The sequence below is a fragment of the Herpailurus yagouaroundi genome, unplaced genomic scaffold (genome assembly GCF_014898765.1).
Source record: "Herpailurus yagouaroundi ecotype Mexico unplaced genomic scaffold, PumYag 165, whole genome shotgun sequence".
Lineage (NCBI taxonomy): Eukaryota > Metazoa > Chordata > Mammalia > Carnivora > Felidae > Herpailurus > Herpailurus yagouaroundi.
This window is the reverse complement of record NW_024412406.1, coordinates 26,474,175-26,498,380: the sequence shown is the minus strand read 5'-3', so window position 1 is coordinate 26,498,380 and position 24,206 is coordinate 26,474,175. Positions and strand designations below refer to the sequence as shown.

The 24,206-nt window shown below is 45.6% G+C and overlaps 1 protein-coding gene across 4 annotated transcripts in view; it reads left to right on the top strand.

Annotated features, from left to right (window-relative positions):
- Nucleotides 1-3,887: 3,887 nt before the first annotated feature.
- The window catches only part of LYN (LYN proto-oncogene, Src family tyrosine kinase), a 94,901-nt gene continuing 74,582 nt past the window's right edge, over nucleotides 3,888-24,206 (top strand). Inside the window, exon 1 of one of the 4 annotated variants that reach the window (XM_040487766.1) lies at nucleotides 3,888-4,035. Coding sequence is in view for 2 of the 4 variants with exons in the window: in XM_040487764.1 (XP_040343698.1) it covers nucleotides 23,288-23,399 (112 nt within the window). In the remaining 2 variants the exon portion in view is untranslated. Of the gene's footprint in view, nucleotides 4,036-23,274; nucleotides 23,400-24,206 lie in introns of those variants that run through there. The other 3 variants (XM_040487767.1, XM_040487764.1, XM_040487765.1) reach the window with 3 other exon arrangements.

Sequence of the window (24,206 nt, the reverse complement as noted above, 5' to 3'; positions counted from 1 at the left end):
CATGCTCTGTCTCTCTCTGTCCCAAAAAGAAATAAACGTTGAAAAAAAAAATTTAAAAAAAAAAATAAATAAAGAAACACTTGTGGGGGTGCCTGGGTGACTCAGTTAAGTGTCCGACTTCGGCTCAGGTCATGATCTCACGGTTCGTGAGTTCGAGCCCCACGTCGGGCTCTGTGCTGGGAGCCTGGAGCCTGCTTCCGATTCTGTGTCTCTCTCTCTGCCCCTCCCCTGCTTGCTCTCTGTGTCTCTCTCTCAAAACTGAACATTAAAAAAATTTTAAAAATAAATTCTTACCTTGTTTTTTTGAGGGCAGAAAGGGAAAATATTGGAGAGAAATGTTGGGTGGGTTAAACATCACAGTGCTTTTAACATCAGTAAACTGGAACCAATGAGGTTGTGTTTCCCATTGTACACTGTTAAACGGTCCTATTTCCTCATTTAAAAATAGTGCTTCTTGCGCTGGGCTTTCTACTTCTTCTGGACATTGTCAGGTTACGTCGGGTGCTTTCCAAACCTAATTCCACTCTGGAAGGGTGTGGACATAATGTAGATCACAGAGCAGTGGAGACATACATTTATATCACGGGGCACTGGTGTGGAGTGTTACCCCGGACCAGTTGTTCTAGATGGGTATCCTGTCTTTGATTCCTGGGCACCAGATGTTAAGGAAGATATAAATCCCTCATCATGTACTGAATTTCACAGTGTTCCACCCCTGAGAGAAGAGTACCGACTGACCTCTGTCTGTCTCTATCCTAGAAATGTCGGCATAGTGACACTGCTGTTGAGACTGTGCAGGAAAATTAAATGCTGCCTCAGGCAGTGTGTGTGTGTGTGTGTGTGTGTGTGTGTGAAAAATTATCAGAGATAAAAGTTAAAAATTTAATTTGGGGTGATGGTTGACGTCAGGGAGAGTTATTGTTTTGAAAGTGCTCTTTAAAAGTGTATGGGGGGGGGCGCCTGGGTGGCTCAGTCGGTTAAGCGTCCGACTTCAGCTCAGGTCACGATCTCGCGGTCTGTGAGTTCGAGCCCCGCGTCAGGCTCTGGGCTGATGGCTCAGAGCCTGGAGCCTGCTTCCGATTCTCTGTCTCCCTCTCTCTCTGCCCCTCCCCCATTCATGCTCTGTCTCTCTGTGTCTCAAAAATAAATAAACGTTAAAAAAAAATAAAAAAAAAAAAAGATTTAAATAAAAGTGTATGGGATACCTGGGTGGCTCAGTTGGTTAAGCCATCGACTTCGTCCCAGGTCATGATCTCACAGTTCGTGGGTTCGAGCCCCGCCTCGGGCTCTGTGCTGACGGCTCGGAGCCTGGAGCCTGCTTCGGATTCAGTGTCTCCCTCCCTCTCTGCCCCTCCCCTGCTCACTTTCTGTCTCTCTTTCTCTCAAAAATAATAAACATCAAAAAAAATTTAAAAGTTTTGACCTGCTGGCGACACCAATAATATTTTGTCAAACTTGTGAAGTTGAGGGAGTGAGAAAGGAGAAGCTGGTGCGAATGAGCTGGTGACATGAGCTAAAGAAAGGAGGAACGGAAAAGAGTTCTCGAAATACGCCCCCAGAGAGTCACCGTCCTCCGTTGACACAACGGCATCGTATACTCAGGTCCTCGGAGATGGCCGTGTCTTAGAATATTTACGCCTCCAGCGTCGCTCCGATAATGTGTCCACCAAATGAAAAGGACCCTGGATTCACGGGTGCCCAGAACTTGAGCTGTGAGAGAGGTTTGTCTTACAAGTGAGGAGAGGGTGTGGGGCCAGGGAACATCAGGGAGCGTATTTGGGAGTCTCGGTGGTAGAGACTGTCCCGGGTTGCCCTCTACTGTCTTGCTTTGAAGCTCCCTATTGGTCAAAAGACGATTGCATAAATAAGACTGAGTTAGACTAAAGAGCTTGTTGCCTTCGTAGAAGTTGGTTGGGTTGCCAGGGAAGCCTCCTCCTGCTGGCTTCAGCAGAAATGGGGAATTATTGGAGGGAGGCTGAAGCATTGCCCAGAATTGCCCAGAACTGGAGGAAGAGCTGAGCAAGCAAAGCCGTGGTGGGAAGGGACCTGGGTGGCCTCCGATCTGCTGCTGTCGCCTCAGCCCTGTGTCCTTGCCACTCTGCCTCCGCGAGGCTGGCCTCCCCTAGAGCGGCATCTGCCCGCACGGGCCTTGCTGACCAGTCGTCCCATCCTGAGCTTCACATTGACTTGTTGGCCTCTGGAGATTTTTTTTTTTTTAATTTTTTTTTTCAATGTTTATTTATTTTTGCGACCGAGAGAGACAGAGCATGAACGGGGGAGGAGCAGAGAGAGAGGGAGACGCAGAATCGGAAACAGGCTCCAGGCTCTGAGCCATCAGCCCAGAGCCCGACGCGGGGCTCGAACTCACGGACCGCGAGATCGTGACCTGGCTGAAGTCGGACGCTTAACCGACTGCACCACCCAGGCGCCCCGGCCTCTGGAGATTTTTAAGATGATGCCCAAGGCCTAACCCCCGGAGATTCTGACACAGCGGGTCAGGGGTAGAGCCCGGACACGTGCATTACTTTTAAAAGCCCCCACGTTGTCCCGAGGCACAGACAAGGTTAAGGATCGTGGTCTTACACGTTGATAGAACAAATACAGAGTGTACTGTTTGGAGCACGGCAGCTGAAAATATGTTTAAAAGAATTAAGAATGAGAAATCGAGGGGCGCCTGGGTGGCTCAGTCGGTTAAGTGTCTGCTTCTTGATCGGGGTCAGGTCATGAAATCCCGGTTTGTGAGTTCGAGCCCCATGTTGGGCTCTGTGCTGACCATCTGGAGCCTGCTTGGGATTCGTTCTCCTCCCTCTCTTTCTGCCCTTCCCCTGTTCTCTCTCTCTCTCTCGGTTTCTCTCTCAAAAATATATAAATAAGCATTAAAAAAAAAAAAAGGAGAAATCTAGAAAGGATACATTAAGTAATAGTAAGGCACTTGTAGGTAACCACAGGGAAGTAAAATTACCAAGAGCCCTCCCAGACCATGCTGGCTCAGCTCCCTTCTCTGGGTGTGTTACCTCCCTTCACCCTTACAGCGGCCTCACCTCCAGATAGGGGGCAATAGCCTCATTTTCCCAACCAATTGACTGAGACTGAGGGGTTAGATACCCTCCCAAGGTCCAGTGGCTTGGGATTCAAGCTCAGCCTGCGCCCAGAGTTCTTTGGCAAACACAGCCATCAGGCCGAGAAGGCAAAGACGCTGAGTGGCCTCTCTGAGACCCGTGTTCCTGTGTGGGACACGCAGGGGCTGCGGGGAGGGGACCCCACCTGTCTGGAGGTTAGAGCAGCCAACAGTGACATGCCTGACGGGAAGGCCGTTGAACGTTGGGATCCGTTGCCAAGGGAGAACACGTTTTGTAGTAAAAATGCTGGGCGAGAAAGAGGATCTCAATTATTGCAAGAAAAGCAGAACTTGCTGGGCGTTCAAGGCTAATTAACGGAAATGTGAAGAATGCAAGTGTGTGAGAGCCTGAACCGAAAAGTGGTTTTGTTCAAAGAGGAGAAAGAAATGGTGGGGTGGGGGTGTGGAATGAAATTTTGAAATTTGTCTTTTTTAGGAAGTTGAGATATTGTGTAGTGTTTGGTGAGGAAAATGGGAAGCCTAAATCTGAATGGTCTGTTGATATGGTACTTCTTCTAAAAATAACCGAGTAGAATAGGCTTCACTGAAGAGTCTAGAAAGCATCCCCTCTGCCTGGGTGACTTGGAAACGGCCGTGCTTTTAACACAGAGGATTGGACAACAGGCCTCCCAAGGGTTCTTGAAGAAAGAATCTGTAATCCTTTTGGGTTTAACCATTAGGCAAATTTAGTTTCCTGGTTTCAGAAAGAGAAAACACACCCACAGAAAGAAAAACCCAGGCCCGTGGGAACAAGTAACTTCCTCCTCCTGGGGGAGCTTGAAAACCCTAATGTGTCTGCCATGAGTCCCTCTCCTGCCCAGCATGAGGCTGGCTGGGGAGGCATCCAAGAGGCCAAGGGGTGGTGGAGACAGAGCGTGCCAGCTGGGATAAGGAACTGAACACACTTCGGCTGAGAGGTAGGTTTGGAAAGCAAGGCTCTCGAGGCAGAGAAACTGGCCAGAGGCAGCTTTGTGATTCTGTGAGCTCCCGGGACACAGAGGACCTGAGTGGCTGTGTTTCGTGCCTACCCTCTCTGCACCTTTCTCTCCTTTTCCTTCAATCTAACACATCTTGAAGCCGAGAAGCAGAGTTCTTCTTCTTCTTCTTCTTCTTTTTTTTTTTTTTTTACTCGCTTGGGGACAAAATCAGAGAAATGCCAAAGCCAGGCGAAAAAAATGTCTGCAAGCACAGAACTCCTTTTCCTGCCAGATATGTGAGCGTGTACCACCGATACGGGAAAACGAGTTTGCAGATTCGATGAGGGAGCCCACTGTGAGGCAGGGAAGGGTCTGCAGTCTGGGCCACTTAGCTTTTAATAAAGCAGATGGGGGGGTAAGAATTGAGGTGGAGGGGCGCCTGGGTGGCCCAGTCGGTTGAGCGTCCGACTTCGGCTCAGGTCTTGATCTCGCGGTCCGTGGGTTCGAGCCCCGCGTCGGGCTCTGACAGCCCGGAGCCTGGAGCCTGCTTCGGATTCTGTGTCTCCCTCTCCCTCTCTGCCCCTCTCCTCCTCACGCTTCGTGCCTCTCTCTCTCTCTCTCTCTCTCTCTCTCTCTCGTAAAAATAAAACATAAAAAAATTTAAAAAACACAAAGTAATGAAGTCTACTTGTAGAATTACGTCTGACTGCAAAACACAGTCCTTGGAATTTCCAAATTCAACTTTAACTCTGTAGATGGTGTTTTATTGCTGACTTGGCAGCTGGGGAGGGTTCTGTGTGTGTTTGGGTGGCAGGTGCAAGGTGGTCTACGAAAAGGTAGAAGAGACGGTGTCTGCCCTCAAGGAGTTGATAGTCTAGTCGAGGAGGCTATGTACACGTTCACAGGTAGGCAATTTAAGAGTTTTGTTACCGGCATGAGATGGAGACGTCGCGGGGCTTGTGCCTACATTCCGAATTGATTACAGAGAGAAGAAATGGGAGGTAGAGAAGGATGTGACCTGAGGGGAGCAGGTAAGATTGGGTGTGAGTTAGGTTTGTTCTCGGCTCTGGCCCTACAGCTGTGTATAGAAGTAACAAAAATCCCTGCTCTCCCCGGGAGGAGAGCCCGACAGATGGTGACATGGGTCCTGTAATCTGAATGCTTCCGATATTCCTATGGAGAAATGTAAACAGGGAAGTGGGCAGGGCAGGGATGAATGGCCGCAGATCGTCACTGTGAAACTGGGCTCTGCGAATAGGTATTAACTCACTGGACCAGTGAAGTAACGGAAGGTGGCCTGAAGAACTTGGAATCTCGACGGACACAGTGATCAGATGATTCGCAGAGATGAGCAAAGAGCAGGGGAAAGGCTGCTGCCGAAGGACTAGCGAGGAGGCACCTTCCACAATCCAGACTAGTTATCCCTAAAATGCTGCGATCTTAGTGATTAACATCATGTAGGGTTTCGTGACACAGGAGACTAATGTGGGAAAAACCACCGCGATCCACTATTCGTCCAGTCCATGCCTTTTTCTAAGCTTCGAAGCCAGCCACAGTTATCTTGCGGAAGGGACGGGACTCGACGGAGCGTTGTTTCTACTGAGTCAAGCGTGACACGCAGGTCGCAAAGGTGACGGGGGTCCTGAGCCCAGGTGAATAGGACGGTGAGCAAAAGGCATTTCCATGAAGAAAAATGGAAATTCAACAGAATATGCCTGTCATGCTGTCTCCATGATTTGAGATTTTTCTAAAACGAATCGGGACGTCCTCTAGCGTATTCCTACTGAGAATGGGTGGGTTCTCCTTACAGCAGGGTAGGCAATGTGAAGTTGAAGGTGGGGGGTTCTCGGTGCCAGGAGACCTTGCGCCCCCCCCCCCCCCGTCCTCGCCCCAGGTGCACCTGGCTGGTGGCCCCACCCACCCTCACCTGTCTCTCTGTCTCACTGCTCAGGCTCGCAGCACCCACCTGCTCTGTCCTAACCTGCTCACATGTTAAAGATTACTGACCCTGAGTGTGTCAGTAATTTTTACATGGTCAATCCTAGAGCAGAAGACACACAAAAGAGTTCCATCTGTGTTTAGGTTGCTAGGTCCAAACAACTTAATACGTATTTATTATAACACCTTAGCACCGTTTGAAAAACTAGCACACAAACGTTGAAAGTAAAACATACTATTTTTACGTTATTCTTCTTTAAAGTGTTTTCTTAACGTGTATTTATTTTGGGGAGACAGAGTGTGTGTGTGTGCATGTGACCCGGGGAGGGGCAGAGAGAGGGAAGCAGAGGTTCCAAAGCAGGCTCCGTGCTGACAGCAGAGAACTCGCAAACTGCGAGATCATGACCTGAGCTGAAGCCGGATGCTTCACTGACTGAGCCACCCAGGTGCCCTGATGTTATTCCTAAATGAACACGATGTACCCTAGTGGGATGTGTGTACCTGTGTCATGCAGCCTCTCGACTTTTGGAGTTGGATTGGACACCACTGGCCTTACTTTCTGTTCCATGTTTACCTTCGCATTTCTGTTCCCTGCGATCCTTCCTTTTTATCACAGCAACCACAGAAAACCCTGTTTCACACAGATTCGAAATTGCTGAAAGGAATACAGTGCAACCTAATGTTGAACCTGAGCTACCTTGAGCTACTCGTTCTCACAGCGTCCAATAGATGTCATGGTGTTTCCCTCGAAAATTTGAAATATCCCCAGGCACGCCTCGAGTTTGCAGTGGCACCCTGGGTGCCTTGGCACACAGTTTGGGAACCGTGACCGCAGGTCTGCTCTCTGCCTCCTGTCCCTTTTTCTCTTCCTGCATCTTGTGACCCTTTTTGGCCATACCCATTTTTTTTTTCAACGTTTATTTCTTTTTGGGACAGAGAGAGACAGAGCATGAACGGGGGAGGGGCAGAGAGAGAGGGAGACACAGAATCGGAAACAGGCTCCAGGCTCTGAGCCATCAGCCCAGAGCCTGACGCGGGGCTCGAACTCACGGACCGCGAGATCGTGACCTGAGCCGAAGTCGGCCGCTTAACCGACTGCGCCACCCAGGCGCCCCTTGGCCATACCTATTTTAAGAAAGTAACTTAGGACCCAGCCGTGGCCTCATTTCCTCTTTTTCACTTTTAGACTCCTGGAGTGAGTTTAAAGTTTACTCTCTCCCGTCTGCTTCTAGTATCTTCCACCACACTTGATAAGTCGCTGTTTTATCTTCAAGCTTAGTCCAAAGAATGGTTTCCAGTTCTTCTTCTTCCTCACGTCTTTTGTGTTTAAAATTGTGGCCCTGTGACCTTTGGTCGTCTGGGGTAGACTCATTGCCTGGCTTTTAACCATCATACTTTATTGACCACAAGCTCACATGGGTGCCAGCCCGTGGGGAAGACGGGCTTTCTGTGCCTGCAGCTCTCTTGAATACATTTAAAGTCCCCCACAACCACACCGGGATGAGTGCCTGTATCACCCCATTCCCTATCCGAGGACACCGAGGCTGGCTGACCTCAAGGCATTGTAGTAGGACTGAACATCATATGGGTGTCCCTTGTCTCCCAGATAATGGGAAAGTCCAAAAGGCCGCTGTGGGTAGAGGGGACTAGCATAAATACATAGCTCGCCATGTTTGATTTCTAATTTTACAGGCGTATTTTTATCAGAGTCCAACACGGTAGCTTTCTGTACACATGTCGGCAAGGGAGAAAGACCAGGAAAAGCTCTGACCCGCCATAGAAGCATGAGGTGTTTTTGTTTCAATTTTGATTTCATTTGATTTTAATATTTCTTTCCAAACTTTTTCTACATATGTAATCATAATGTATGTGAAACTTACCTTGCTTTTTTTTTTAATGTTACATTATAAAGTTGTTTTGTCTTGTTTTTTTAGTTTATTTACTTATTTTGAGAGAGCGGGAGAAGGAGAGAATCTCAAGCAGGCTCCACACTGTCAGCACAGAGCTTGACGCGGGACTCCATCCCATGAACCGTGAGATCATGACCTGAGCCAAAATCTAGAGTCAGATGCTTAACTAACTGAGCCACCCAGGCACCCCATAAACAGTTTTGTGGTTTTTTTTTAATTTAGGTACACAATTCTTTTAGCCATCCTTAAAAAAAATTCTTCATCGCCATCAAGGGGGAGACTTGTACACAATTTAAAAACCAAAACAGCTAAAAGCTTTAACATAAAAGAGCAGACTCCTACCCCCCCTTCCTAACACCCCCCCCATCCGGTTTCACTTACCAGATCCAACCATTTTCTCTATAACAGTCCCTTAAATGGACCACATCTCTTACGTACCTGCCACTCCTCCTATTTTTACTTATTTAACTATCGGTTGACAGTGGTTCTGTGGGATTACTATTGCTGATAAAATCCTGTTCACTCTGCAGATACATATGTATAAACTCAGGGCTATATTATCAGATGTGTTTTGTCATTTTTACAAGCCTAATGCAGTTTTACTTCTCCTTTATCATAAAGGGCTATAAGCATATTGCTAGGATTCACGGCTTTATTATTAAACATTAATGGATCTCCTGTCTCTTACCGGTTATTTCCCACGCTAACACTGTAGAAGCTTAGGAATTCAGCTAAGAAGGTTTAATGAAATTCTACTGTATTTTACGCCATAATAAGGTAGAGCAGGTAAGAGCCTGCCCTTGATAATTGGAAATTTTGGGGTGTTGAGGAGCATACGTAGTAGGTGGATGTGTGCAGATTTTCCCACCAGAACTATTTTAAGGCAATCATCTTTTCTTTCTTTTTTTTTTTTAAGTTTTTTTTTTTAACTTTTTTTAAATTTATTTTTGGGACAGAGAGAGACAGAGCATGAACAGGGGAGGGGCAGAGAGAGAGGGAGACACAGAATCGGAAGTAGGCTCCAGGCTCTGAGCCATCAGCCCAGAGCCCGACGCGGGGCTTGAACCCACGAACCGCGAGATCGTGACCTGAGCTGAAGTCGGACGCTCAACTGACTGAGCTACCCAGGCGCCCCAAGGCAATCATCTTTTCAAAATTGAAGATCTGTTTTCTGAAATATGGACTCAAAAGTATATGGATTGGTATCTTCTGTCATAATATAGTTTAAAAAATTAATACATTCCTTTTAGGGCAGTTTTAGGTTTACAGAGTGGTTTATTGAGTGGAAAGTTCAGAGAGTTTCCCATATGGCACCCCCCAGTTTTCCCAAATGGTTAACATCTTGGATTACCTTGTACATTTGTTACAACTGATGAGCCAAGATTGGTACACTATTATCAATGAAAGTCCAGTTTTTATTAGGGTTCACTCTTTGTTTTGTACATCCTATGGGTTTTGACCAACGTATAATGTCATGCATCCACCCACCATCGCATCTTCGAATAGAATAGTTCACTGCCCTAAAAATCCCCAGTGTTCCGCCTCTTTCTTCCTCCCCCTGAACTCCCCCTGGTGAGCACGGATCTTCTTACTGTTTCCAGGGAACAGTGCTGTTTTGCCTTTTCCAGAAGGTCATATAGTTGCAATCATGCGATATGCAGCCTTTTCATATTGGTTTCTTTCATTTAGCAATATGCATTGAAGTTTTCTCCGTGTCTTTTTATGGTTCGATGGCCCACCTCTTTTTATTTATGAAGAATATTTTCTGTCTGGATGTACCTTCCTTTGTTGATGCATTCACCTGCTGCAGTACGTCATGGTTGCTTCCAAGCTCGGGCAGTTACGAATAAAGCTGCTGTAAACATCCACGTGCAGGGTTTGTGCGAACTTAAGTTTTCAATTCATTCGGGTAAATGCTAGGAAGTCCGGTTACTGCATCATTTGTCAAGAGAAAATTTAGTTTGGCAAGACACTGCCACAAACTGTATTCCGAAGTGGCTGCACCATTTTACATTCCCCCAGCCACGAATGAGCGTTCCCGTTCCTTCGTATCTTCACCAGCATTTGGTGTTGTCGGTGTTTTGGATTTTGGCCATTCTTCTAGGCGTGTGGTGATATATATCACTGTTGCATTAATCTGCAGTTCCTTCGTGATGTATGGTGTTTGGCATCTTCCCATATGTTTCTTTACCATGATTATCTTCTTCAGTGGTGCCTGTTCAGATCTTTTGTACACTTTTAAAGCATTTTACATTTAGTTCTGCTTATCCATTTTGAGCTAATTTTTGTAAATGATGTAAGGTCTGGGTCTAGATTAATGTTTTTTCTCGTGTGGGTGTCCAACTGTTCAGCACCATTTGTTGGAAAGACTGTCATTTCTCCATTGAATTAATTTCACAGACTCCTCTGTCAAAGGTCAGTTCACCATATTTCAGTAGGTCTGTTTCTGGGCTCTCTATTCTGTTCACAATGAAGGTTTTTTTGTTTTTTGTTTTTTTTTTTTTCAATATATGAAATTTATTGTCAAATTGGTTTCCATACAACACCGAGTGCTCATCCCAACAGGTGCCCTCCTCAATACCCATCACCCACCCTCCCCTCCCTCCCACCCCCCATCAACCCTCAGTTTGTTCTCAGTTTTTAAGAGTCTCTTATGCTTTGGCTCTCTCCCACTCTAACTTCTTTTTTTTTTTTTCCTTCCCCTCCCCCATGGGTTTCTGTTAAGTTTCTCAGGATCCACATAAGAGTGAAAACATAAGGTATCTGTCTTTCTCTGTATGGCTTATTTCACTTAGCATCACACTCTCCAGTTCCATCCACATTGCTACAAAGGGCCATATTTCGTTCTTTCTCATTGCCACGTAGTATTCCATTGTGCATATAAACCGCAACTTCTTTATCCATTCGTCAGTTGATGGACATTTAGGCTCTTTCCATAATTTGACTATAGTTGAGAGTCCTGCTATAAACATTGGGGTACAAGTGCCCCTATGCATCCGTACTCCTGTATTCCTTGGGTAAATTCCTAGCAGTGCTATTGCTGGGTCATAGGCTAGGTCTATTTTTAATTTTTTGAGGAACCTCCACACTGTTTTCCAGAGTGGCTGTACCAATTTGCATTCCCACCAACAGTGCAAGAGGGTTCCCGTTTCTCCACATCCTCGCCAGCATCTATAGTCTCCTGATTTGTTCATCTTGGCCACTCTGACTGGCGTGAGGTGATATCTGAGTGTGGTTTTGATTTGTATTTCCCTGATAAGGAGCGACGTTGAGCATCTTTTCATGTGCCTGTTGGCCATCCGGATGTCTTCTTTAGAGAAGTGTCTATTCATGTTTTCTGCCCATTTCTTCCACAGTGAAGTTTTAAATGAGTTTTTGTGTTAACTTCAGTGAAAATAAAATACATTTTCATAAGAGGGGGGTAGGTAGAATAGATGATTCTTACTGTTTCTTCTAGTTTTATCTTGTGAGACTAGTTTTATTGATTTGTTTATTTTTAATGCTTGTTTATTTTTGAGAGAGAGGAACGGGTGGGAAGGAGCAGAGACAGAGAGAGAGAGAGAGAGAGAGAGAGAGGTTCTCAAGCAGGCTTCACTCTGACAGCACAGGGCCCAATGTGGGGCTCGAACTCACAAACCATGAGCCGAAGTCGGATGCTTAACTGACTGAACCACCCAGGTGCCCCATGACTAGTCTATATAGAAGTGTAGAGTCAGGGTGATGATCTTCTCATAAAAAGTTTCTGGAACGATTCCAACAAACACCGGATCTCTGTGTGTGTCTTTGTGGGTCTGTGTCTGTCCCTGTGTGTATAGGCAGATGTCCAGACATCTATTGGACAAAATTTCTGGCTATGTCCCTTAAACTTTATAGTGGGACATTAAACCTGACTTTCACCGTTGACTAACAAAGCATATTGTTTTACCCCAACGTGTAGCAGAAAATCTCAGTACGTAAGGTCATTGCCAGTAATTAAAACATCTGATTTCCTGCCACATAGCCTTCATCAAGGGACATTCGGCAGTGTCTGGAGGCATTTTTGGTTATCACGACTCACGAGGTGGGGGGAGAAGGGTGTCACTCTCTTCTTGGGTAGAGGCCAAGGGTGCCGCTAACTACCCGACACTGTGCAGGACAGCCCCCCACAACAAAAAATTCTTTTGGTTCCAAATGTCAGTAGTGCTGAGGTTGAGAAATTCTGTTGTAGAGCAGCCGATTTATTTATATCTGAGGCCTCTCTTCCTCCTCTTGGCTTCAGCCCCAAGAAAACCTACACTTTTTGTCGATTTGCAGCCTACATCTAACAATTGCACAGAAACTTACGGCAAGCTGTAACACTCAGCTTCCTTCAGCTGCCTTGGGCTCAGTTTCACCTTTTTTTTTTTTTTCCTTATTTCCTAGTAGTTTGTATTATGTTGCCTGCACGCATGTAAAGCTGCTTTAGTTCTTAAGATGGAATATGAACACATGATTTTCTGCATTTCCAAATCTATGTGGCAGAATTCTTGATCACAGAAATCTGAGGCTAGACGCAGAGCTGAAGTTGATTACACTTCTTGGTTGGCTGTACGTACAGAATTCATACTCTGCCTTTCATTTCCTCTTCTGGTCATTTAAATGACACGTTTGATACATAAGCTTCTCTGATACATAAGTTTCCATGAACTCATCTTGTTTTCATTGTGTTCCCTTTTATTGTTCAGAGAAACAAAACCAAAAAAACCCCCATTGTTTCAACAATCTCCTCTTGTCTTCCTCTGTGTGAAATTGCTCAACTAAGACTTACGCAAATCAGGATCGGCTGTGTAAGCGAGGCTTCTTAACGCACACTGATCCAGGGGGATGCCACCCATCGCTTGTGTATTTGTCATCTGCTGCACACTTATCATAAGAAGGTCAGGCCCTCGGCCTTGCCTCTTACCACTCAGATCCTTGCTTGCCTCACTCCAGCCATACCAGCTCCTCTCCTACCCCTCACCTCATTCCAGTCACAGGACCTTTGCACAGCCTCTTTGTTCCACCGCCAACTCCCTTACCTGAGACCTTCCAACTTTGCTAGGAGTCCAAGAGAAGGGGCCATGGGGGTATCAATTGCCTCTTGTGTTCACATAGGGGTCTGAGTCCTTGTCACCTCTTGAGACACCTGGCTGGTAGGTGTCTGTTTCTCTAAGCCCAAGACAGCTGAAGGAAGCTGAATTTTGTATCATGCCATAGATGCCTGCTTAGGTGCATCTCCTGGATGTTGAACGGTTTTCCTTAGGTGTAGTCAGCATATCCATGATTGACAATTTATTTCCGTTTAAATTCTTAGCAAAGACCACAGCTTTAGCTGCAACCTCTCCAAGTTCTTAACTTCGACAGATTATCAGCGTTTCAAAGATCTTAAGCCATGGGTCCAGCTTCTCTTGTTTGTTATATTTCTATGCTGTACGTTTCATCCCTGTGACTTATTTACTTCATACTTGGAATTTTGTATCTCTTCGTCTTCACCTGTTTTGCCTATACCCCCAGCCCCGCCTCCTCTGATAACGACCACTTTTCCGTATTTATGAATCTGTATCTGTTCGTTCATTTGCTTTGGTTTTTAGATTCCAGGTATAAGTGAAATTGTGAGATATTTGTCTTTCTCTGATTTATTTCACTTAACATAATACCTGTTAGGTCCATCTATGCCATTGTGAATGGCAAGATCTTACTCTTTTTTTTTTTATGGGTAAGTAATAGTCCTGTGTGTGTGTGTGTGTGTGTGTGTGTGTGTACCACTTCTTTATGCATTCATCAACTGACGGACACGTAGGTTGCTTCCATATCTTAGCTATTATAAATAATGATGCAATAAACATAGGGGTGTGTATAAAGTTTTGAGTTAGTGTTTTCATTTTCTGCAGGTAAATATCCAGAAGTGGAATTGCTGGATTATAGGTTATCGCCGGTTTTGATTTTTTGGAGGAAACCCCATACTGTTCTTCATAGTGGCTGTCACAAACTTACATTCCCACCCACAGTGCACGGGGTTCCTATTTTTCCACATCCTTGCCAGCACTTGCTTTTCTTGTCTTTTTTTATTTTAGCCATTCTGACTGGTATAAGGTTGTGTCTCATTGGGGTTTTGATTTGCATTTCCCTGATGATGAGTGATGTTGAGCATCTTTTCATGTGTCTGTTGGCCATCTGGATGTCTTTGGAAAAATGTCTATTCAGAGCCCCAGCCCATTTTTTGATCAGACTGTTTGAGTTGTAGGAGTTCTTTATATTAATATATTTATGTTCATATTCTTCATATTGGATATTAACCCCTCATTGGATATATCATTTGCAAATACCTTTCCCATGCAATAAGTTGCCTTTTCATTTTACTAAAAAAACCTGTTTTTAATATTAATTTTGAGAGAGAGAGTGAGTGCACAAACAGGGGAGGGGCAGAGAGAGAGGGAGACACAGAATCTAAAACAGGCTCCAGGTTCTGAGCTGTCAGCACGGAGCCCAACGTGTGGGGCTCGAACTCACGAACTCTGAGATCATGACCTGAGCCGAAGTCGGGCGCTCTACCGACTGAGTGACCCAGGTGCCCTGCCTTTTCATTTTATTGATGATCTCTTTCACTGTGCAAAATCTTTTTAGTTTTTTGTAGTTTCAATTGTTTATTTTTGCTTTTGTTTCCCTTGCCTGGAAAGACAGAAAACTATTGCTAAGGCTGATGTCCAAGAGTTGATTGCCTTTGTTTTCTTTTGGAAGTTTGTAGGTTTCAAGTCTTACATTTAGGTCTTTAATCCATTTTGAGTTTATTTTTGTGCATGCTGTAATAAAGCCCACCATATTACATATTACATATTACATATTACATATTACATATTACATATATATTTGAATATATATAGAATATATATAACTGGTGAAGCGCCCAACTCTTGATTTTGGCTCAGGTCATGATCCCAGAGTTATGGGATCGAGTCCAGCATCGGGCTCTGCACTGAGCATGGAACCTGCTTGGGATTTTCTCTCTTCCTCTGCCCCTCCCCCACTCTTTAAAAAAAAATTAAACCACTTATTACCTACTTATTACCAACTAATATTAATATAGTCCTAAGAAGATCCTGTTTTTAAAAATAGAACTGTTTAAAAACAATCCTGTTTTTAAAAATAGAACTTTCCTTAAAAGGCATCATAGGAACTTTCAAAAGCTTTTAAAACAATTACATTCAATAACAATTGTTATACCCTTAAGCTATTAAAACCACTTCAACTAATAATACACAGTTGTAAACTTAAGCTGTTAAAACCATCCCTCTAGTATAAAATTACATAAACCTAGTTAAAATATACAAATGTTGGTAAATTGATCATTTTGTAATTTTTTCAGAGAACTGGCTATAGGTGTAATAAACTTTGAGAGTGACCTATAGTTTTGTATTTCGAGTGTATTTCTGATCGTGTGGTATTTACACACAGTCCCCTTTCTTTATAAAGAAAATATCCTTTTCTACAGAGCTTTGTGTAAGTGATCAGTTATTTTCTTAGAAACAATGTATTGCTGAATGGAATGTTAAGAAGTGCCCACATTTTTGTGTGTGTGTTTATTTATATTAGAGAGTGCACGAGCAGGGGAGGGGCCGAGAAACAGAGACAGAATGCGAAGCAGGCTCCAGGCTCTGAGCTGTCCGCACAGAGCCTGACACAGGGCTTGAACTCACGAACTGTGAGATCATGACCCGAGCTGAAGTAGGACACTTAACTGACTGAGCCACCCAGGCACCCCAAGAAGCGCACACATTTTAAAAGACTTTAATATGTATTGTCAAGTTAAAAATAGTATCATTGACTCTCATGCCAAGCCACATGGTTTCATTTTATGGTGAAGAAATTAGAGCCCAGAGAAGAAAAGTGGTTTTGTCCGTAATTACAGGACTGTCAAGGCTGGACCCAGCAACTCTGCTTCCCAGTTCCTAGTTTCCTGTACCTGTCATTATCTTCTGCGGTCTTCCCGCCAGAGTCAAATTACCCTTGAACTTCTCCAGATTCCAAATGTTCAGGTATTTGAACCCTCACCTAATTCTTTCATGATCTTTTCTGGACTCACTCTGATAAATGCGGCGACTAAAACTGTTTTGGTTTATTAAGGTTCTGATAAACGCAGCCGACTTGCTCTTTTTATGCATCGTTATTTCAGAATATTTCAGGATGGGCTTCCTGTTGTTTGTGCTACACATTTACGTTGTAGCTAACTGCATAATACCTGGATCTCCCTGCTGCTCTGCGTCCTACAGCATATAATAAAAACAAGCTTTCAAACCAGATGGAGACATTGGCAAACATAAGGTAAATTAAAATGTCTCAGATTTCGATCACAAAAACATAAAATGGCACGAAGGGGAAGCCAGCCATACTGCCCTATATCCATCTCTTGGGGGGGTCGAGGAAGCATATTTTGAAATTAATTCGTTATCGACACAATTCACATGCCATAAATTCACCCTTTTATTTATTTATTTATTTATTTATTTATTTATTTAAAAATTTTTTTTTAACGTTTATTTATTTTTGAGACAGAGAGAGACAGAGCATGAACAGGGGAGGGGCAGAGAGAGAGGGAGACACAGAATCAGAAGCAGGCTCCAGGCTCCGAGCCATCAGCCCAGAGCCCGACGTCGGGCTCGAACTCATGGACCGCGAGATCGTGACCTGAGCTGAAGTCGGACGCTTAACCGACTGTGCCACCCAGGCGCCCCTAAATTCACCCTTTTAAGACACACAGTTCGGTGGTTTCTAGTAGCTTCTCAAGGTTCTAAAACCATCATCACGAATGCATTCCAGAATGCCCCTGCCTCCTGTGGGTAGCAAGCTTGCAGCATGGCCACACTGCACCTTGGCTGTGCAAAAACAGAGGAAAGAAGGCTTCACGGTCTTCAACCCTCGCTCCTCATCCCCCTGAATAACAGCAGGTCAGCAAACAGCCTTAAGTTTGCCAACGGGGTTTGAGGTTTTCCCAGCTTAGTCTTCTTTCCATCATGTCGCCACCTCTTTAAGATGGGAGTTTTGCTCTTCGGGTTTCTCCTCCTCCCTTCTTAGGTGGTACCTATGTAGGTACAGGGTTTCTGTTGTGCTACTTGGGGAGGTAAGAAAGCCACGGGTTCTCTCCACGTCCTTTGTGTGTCTGCTGCCATTTGATGGGCGCACTGCTGCCTGTGTGGAACGTTAACCCGAACAGACCCTCCAGAGCGAACGGATCACGGCGGGATCTCCCAGAGCCCCTGTCCCTTCAAAAGGCTTCTGAGTGAGGGGAGCCTCCAGATAGCCTTCCGTTGTGCCTCATGCTGTAAGCAAAAAGAGAGACAGACCCTCTGTTAGATGTACAGTCTCCCCCAGGTTGGATCTGGGGGTGTAGACCTACAACTACTAAATGTACTTAAAGCAACTTCCCGCCCCACCCCCCTTTCCCGATTGGCCCTTAATAATAAAAGTGGGTGGGCGTGGCCCCCTTTTATTTAGAATGGGGGTTCTATCCCATTCTTACTCTTCTAATATTCCTTCAGGCTCTCTGTCACATTTTCTGACTCAAGAAGTACTTTTTGTAAAGCACCCTGCTCCTTTCTATGGGGATCCCACCTTTAGTCACAAACCAGAGGTGACACCCACACCATAGAGCAGTCCTGTGACCCGCGTTGTCAAGGATTTGCTTAGATTATGGAACCCAGAGGAAACCTAGGAGCCAGGACTACCCAATACCAAAACGACATTGACTTAATTGCCCCTCAGCCTTCAGGACCTCGTATTCGAGGCTGGTCGAAACCAGGGTCTGGACCCGGGTGGCCCTGGTTATCAGCTTACTAACTGTGTCAGTATGGCTTTCTGGGCGATTTCATCCAGGGGAAAATACCGAGAACATTTGAAAATGATTACCATGGCCTACAGAGGAGAGAAATCTTAGTTGTCCAAGAGAGTCTGGCTACATCTTTTTCAATTCTATCTTTCTCGAAAGGAATTTAGGAACGTTGGCAAAAGAAAACTACTTAAGTAGGAACTGATGGAGTTGATTATGGAGTTTAGTTCTGGAGCTTTCTCCTCCTCTGTTGTCCTGAGGCTACCACTGAGACACTTTCTCTCTGATAGGTTGTTGGAGCCCCTCCATCGACCTTGCCTCTCTGAAAACATCTCCGGAGTCTCATTCTTGAAAGTACACTAAGAAGGAAAACAATCAAAGGGTGTCAAGAAGGCTTCTATTTGGGCAGACAAAGCAAGGCTTGAGTTAAATAACTGGTTCTGGAATGTAAGCACGAGGCATGGAAGATGTTATTTAGGGATAAATTCCTGGGAATGACCCTTGAACCAAACCCAGCCTACTTTGGAAGTTCAAGATCACTGTTTGGGGGTTTTTTTGTTTTTTTTAACGTTTATCTATTTTTGAGAGCTAGAGAGCACGAGCAGTAGAGAGAGAGAGAGAGAGAGGGAGAATCCCAAAGCAGGCTCTGTGCTGTCACCGCAGAGCCCAATGGGGGGCTCCCACTCGTGAACCGTGAGGTCATGACTTGAGCCGTGCTTAACGGACTGAGCCACCCAGACTCCCCCCTTCTTTTTTATTAAATGTTGAAGGTCACTTTTGGGGGGGATTATTCTCCCTATGTCGTTGGGGCTTCCTTTTTCTTGTTTTTCTAAGCTCACTAATTCAGAGATGAAACTCACAGTATGGGGAGGCAGCAAAGCCTTGGGTGGGTCAAGAAGTGTGGCTTTGAAGCCGATGGACCAAGTTCCGTTTGTACCTAAGACCTTTGATAACCTCACACAGGTTCACCTCTGGGCTTTGCTTTCTTCATCGGGGCAATGCTGGGCACAAAGTAGGTAACTGCATATTCTTCGCTGCTCCTCCCTTCCCACATACACATGTCTGGTAACTCCAGAATGACGCTGGATATTGCAAGGTTAGACAGGAGGTCGGTAACCGGAAGAAGGTTCTGGAGCTCCTGATGAGCCTTTGGATGAGTAATTGGCTTGTTGCTGGAAAGACTCCATGCAAAAAAAAAAAAGCAGTCGGTTGGGAGAAGTAGTGGTGAGTTTAAAAAAAAAAAAAAAAAAGACAATTTACTTTCTTTTTGGCTGATGGAGTGAAGACAGAAAATTTACAAATCATAATAAAAACAAAATGGGATACCAACACAGTTTCTTTGTAGCATTTTATAAAGGCTGGAAATGCAGGTTCTGGGGGGTTAAATTCTAGTAACCTTGTTTTTAAATTTTAAGATCTAGGATTTTAACTTGCTGTTAAAATACGGATTCAGATTACATAGGGGGAAATAGCTTCCAGTTTCCTACTGGATATATCTTTAGGCTCTGATAATATGAGAAATGAGTGATTTCAAAACTATTATGTAGCAGTCAGGGAAGTGATTTGTACGGACTTGAAAAATATAGGTTGAAATATAATATATGGGGTGTAATGCCTTTACTTTTTTATATATTTTTAAAATGTTATTTATTTTTGAGAGGGAGAGCACGAGTGAGCGAGGGGCAGAGGAGAGAGAGGAAGAGAGAGTCCAGAGTCCGGAGCAGGGCCCGAACTCACGAACCTCAGGATCATGACCTGAGCTGAAGTCGGATGCTTCGCCGACTGAGCCACCCAGGCGCCACCGTAGTACCTTTTAAACTTGGGAGATCTGTGACCGAGGCCAAGATATTACCCAAAATGCATGTTAAAGGCAAACTCAGGAACCTCTTCCACTCCCCAGCTTCTCTCCCCGTCTTTAATCACAGGGTAATGCATATGCACTCACATTCTGCTCATCATGCCATACCCAAGCATGCGGCAGAGTTGACCCGGCATGGAAGGCACCCACCCCAAAGAGGGGAGGGACGGAGTAGGGAAGAAAATGGCCATTTGGATGGGCCAGGTGGCCTGGGTGCCACCCCGAGGGTGAGGTGGCGATGGGCTCCTACCGTTCCCTCTTCGGGGTAGAGGCTGTGCTTCTGTTTCTCATCGGCGACAGTGTTTCCCTTGCTGCGCTGGAGGGAAACTAGCGTTTAGATCGCATTTATCTATGTGTTTAACCAACACGTCTATAGCTCTTTCAGTGTGCCGTTTTCAGCATACTTGTAAGCACTTTACAAACATTGACTGACTTCATTCATTTGAGCATCATAACAATGCAATGAGCCAGGTAAGGTTATCTCCAGTTTTCAGAAGGATCCTGAGGCACAGAGAGGTTTGGCAACTCGCCCAAGATCACACAGCTAATAATTGATGGACCCAGGATTTGAGTTCAGCAATCCAACACTACAGTCCTCACTCCAAAATATCTTATAAGTTGTGGTGTCCTCTTTAGGAATGTTGAAGAGAAAATTTCTGTATAGGATCTTGCCCCTTACAATGGACTTCAGAACCTAACCAACATGGTGATGGGTCTGTCTTCTTTTTCTGTGGATAGATGGAGATGCTTCCATATGGATATGTGTGTGTCCCTACGTCTCTGTGTGTTTTTTCAATCAGTAATGACCGATGGTCAAGAATGCCCGAATTCTACAAATCTCTCTTTTTAACTCCTTCTACTCTCAGAATATGTCAGTTTATCCCAACTTAGTGAACTCTCTCCTACTGACATATAGATTGTCTCTCTATATGATATACATAACGTTCACGTGAACAACCTTGTGTATCTCAAGAACAGTTCCTCTGAAGTTCTTACCATGAAAATAACCCCTGACAACCCCGTGAAGTGATTGAGGTGTTAACTAACCTTATTGTGGGAATCATTTCACAATACACGGTGTACAAAATCATTAACATCGTATGCCTTAAATTACACCATGTCCTATGTCAATTATATTTCAGTAAAGCTGGAGGGGGAGAAAAAGAAATCCGTCCCCGGAAGTAGAATTCCAAGCGGACGGTTGCTTTTTTAGCAAGTGCATGGATAACGGTAAGGCATTATTTGATCTGACCAGAGGCAGCAGGGTAGTAAATGAAGGCTCATACTTAGTCTTTTCTTAAATCTTTTCTTAAAAACGATTTTAGTATTCTAAGGCCCTTAACTGAGGATAAGCCACCCCAAAGGATGTTTGTATTCTAAGGCCCTTAAAGGAGGATAAGCCACCCGAAAGGACATTTGTTCCAGTGAAAGAAATTTCTGGAAAGAAAAGTTAACCACCTCCCGTTTCCTGGGCGTGTTGCAGATGACCCTTTGTGAGCAAGTAGTTGCCCAGGTGTTCGTGTCTATTTTAGACCATGTAGTCCAGCTGATGTGATAAAGATCCCATGGCTGTATTTGCATGTCAAATCTTGGTTATTGTCATGATTTTTTTTTTTTTTTGATGTTTATTTTTGAAAGAGGGAGTGGGGGCGGGCAGACAGGTAGACAGAGGATCCGAAGCAGGCTCTGAGCTGTGAGCACAGAGCCCGACGCGGGGCTCGAGCTCACCAACTGTGAGATCATGACCTGAGCTGAAATTGGACGCCCGACCAATGAGCCACCCGGGGGGCCCCTCAGTCTTTATCATTATTGACCGAAAATCCCCACGTATGAAATGCGTCTTCACTTACTGCTAAAAAATTGAAGGCCTTGCGAACTACATCATCCATAGCACTTTACATAAAGTTAATCTAAGAAACCTTAGCATCTGTGGGGGGGGCCTTGCCCTCCTGGGGGGGGGGGGGCTCTACTTCCTCTTGCCTTCGTGAAAGCGCTGTCACTCGCCCTGCACCCCTGTTCTTCCTGCCAGGAAACCTGTGATAGCATTTTCCTCTTTTCCTTGGCTTGGCTCTTCTGCTTTCGTTTTATTAAACTCCTCATTGTCTGTTTTGGGAAAAGCATTTCAAGTCCTTCTGCAAGAGAAGCAGGCTGTAAAAATGATCTCTTCCTTCGGCATCATTACTGAAGTAGGTAAGACACAAGTTTCAAAGCCACCATTGTCTGGATTTTCAGCTAAGCCTGTGTGCGAGGCCCAGCGCTAGGGTTCAGCAGTGCTGTGGCTTTGGACTGGTCATAACCGCCTCTCTGGGCCTCAGTGTGCTCTTCTGTCAAGTGGGGTCAGTAATACCTGCGTCATAAGGTTTCTTCAGGGAGTCCATGGGATGCTCAAAAAATTATAAATATTTTTAAAAAAAATTCTAGAGTGTGGGGGCGCCTGGGTGGCTCAGTCGGTTGAACACCTGACACTTGCTTTTAGCTCAGGTCATGATCCCAGGGTTGTGGGACCCAGCCCTGCATCGGGCTCCACACTGAGTGCAGAGACTGCTTGGGATTCTCAATCTCATTCTCTCTCTCTCTCTCTCTCTCCTCCCCTCCCCCCCTCCCGTTCTGCCTCTCTCAGATAAAAATAAATGAAATAAATGCTGAAGTGTGCATCATGGTAGAGTGTAGCTCCTATCACTTGCAAACGTGTAACCACCTTAGTTTTTGTTGGGGGTACGTTGGATTTTCTACTTTTCTGGAACCTTCCCACAGCATGAGGAATTGCAGGACCAGGTCTGAGTTCATCCCCGTGTCCCCACAAGCAGCTCTCTGAGCTTTCTCGCTGGACGGTGATGAACTAGAACTCCCTGTCGGCAGAGGCCAGCTCAGCCTGAGCCACCGAGGACGGTAACCCCACGGGGAGCAGTGTTGTAATTGTTGTCATCAACAGCCCTTGTGTGTTATCGGTTATCCATGGTGACGGGGGGGAGGGGAAATTATGAAATGAACATGAAGAGATGATCATCTGTGAACCGTTGCCACTGTTTACATATCCACCTGCTTTCTGTTTCCATCCTTCCCTCTTCCTTCGTGGGGCCACTGCCCATGGGCAGTCGTCATCGCCTCTTTGTCCAGACCCTGGAGAGGTCTGGCTCCCAGACGCCCCCACTCCACACCAGCTGTCTTCTCTCTCCTTGTTCCCGCTGAGTCTCTCTCTCTCTCTCTCTCTCTCTCTCTGCCGGGGTTTCTAACATTTTGTATGACTTCTTTTTCATAAAGTTGTTCATAACATCCTCTTATTTTCTCCCCCTCCTCTAACTTTTAATTTTGAATCTAAAAAGCCACAGGAAAAAAAAAAAAAATGAAAGAACGTCCTCACCTGGGTTCTCTGATTTTTGAACGTTTTGCCGTATTTGCCTCCCCGCCCCCCCCTTGTCTTTGTACTGGGCAAAGCGTTGTAACTTGTGACACCATGAGCCACCCTCCCCTGCACACCTGTATGCGTCTCCTAAGACTCGGCCTCATGCCGCACGATCAGAGAGCTATTATCTCATCACCCACGAAACCTAGCAGTTCCCTAACATCATGTTCAGACACATTCAGATTTCCCCGGTTATCCCATCCTGTGTCCTCCTCTGTCCCCACCCCCATCCAGGATCCACGCAAGGTTATGTGTCTCTAGTCTTTTAATGTGTAACCGCCTCGTCCCCACCCCCCTACCCTGTGCACTCTTCAGTGTGTCCAGACATGGAGTTGGACCTTACTGTGGACTTGCCTGATCATTTCGTTCCTCTGACCTCTGTATTTCTTGCAAATTACAAGTCAGTTCTAGAGATATCTGCCTCTGAAACCGACGGAGGTGGGTTTCCTCTCCTTTCTCTTGTTCACCTTTTGCAAGAGGGTCGGGATGATGAGCGTGTACACAGCCAGAGCCGCCCCACCCGGTCATTCTCGGGGGGCGTGTTCCCTGAGCACCTGCCCCGCACAGGCACTGCGTAGCCGCTGGGAATATTGCTGGGAAGAAACAGGCTGGGAGCTTCCCTAGCAGCCTCGAGTCTGGTGGGCGCTGACCACAAGTTAATCAATATGTAATGGGATGTCGGTCACAATTAGAAAAGAGAAGAGTGTAAAGCCTGAGCAGTGGAATGGGTAGACGGGGGATCTTTTCAATAGGGTCCTTAGTGACGACCAGGCTGGGCAGGTAGCATTGGGGTTAGCTCTGGAGACGGTGGGAGAGAGAGAAAGACAGAGATGCAGAGGCAGAGAGACATTGAGAGGGAAAGAGGGAGACACACACACACACACACACACACACACACACACACACAGAGGGAGAAACAGACACCAAGATACAGAGCACCTGCTGGAGTGGGGCAGCCAGCCGGGTCTCAGGAGCACCTGCAGCCCGGAGGGTTGGGGAGGGGTGCGGTCTTTGCGAGGGGGAGCTGGGCGAGGGGGTTGGGGGGACCCTCCAGGGCCTCCCCTTGGTGTTGCCCGTGTGCTCGGCGGTGGGTGCTGAGAGGCCTTCTCCAGGACCACATTCCCTTGTTTTAACGGACGATCAGTGCAAACAGCATTTTGGAGGGGGTGGGGGTTGGGACTGGTGAAAAAAGAACTTGCCTGTTTACCCTAAAACCCATCTCGCTTATTTACAGATCCACTTGAA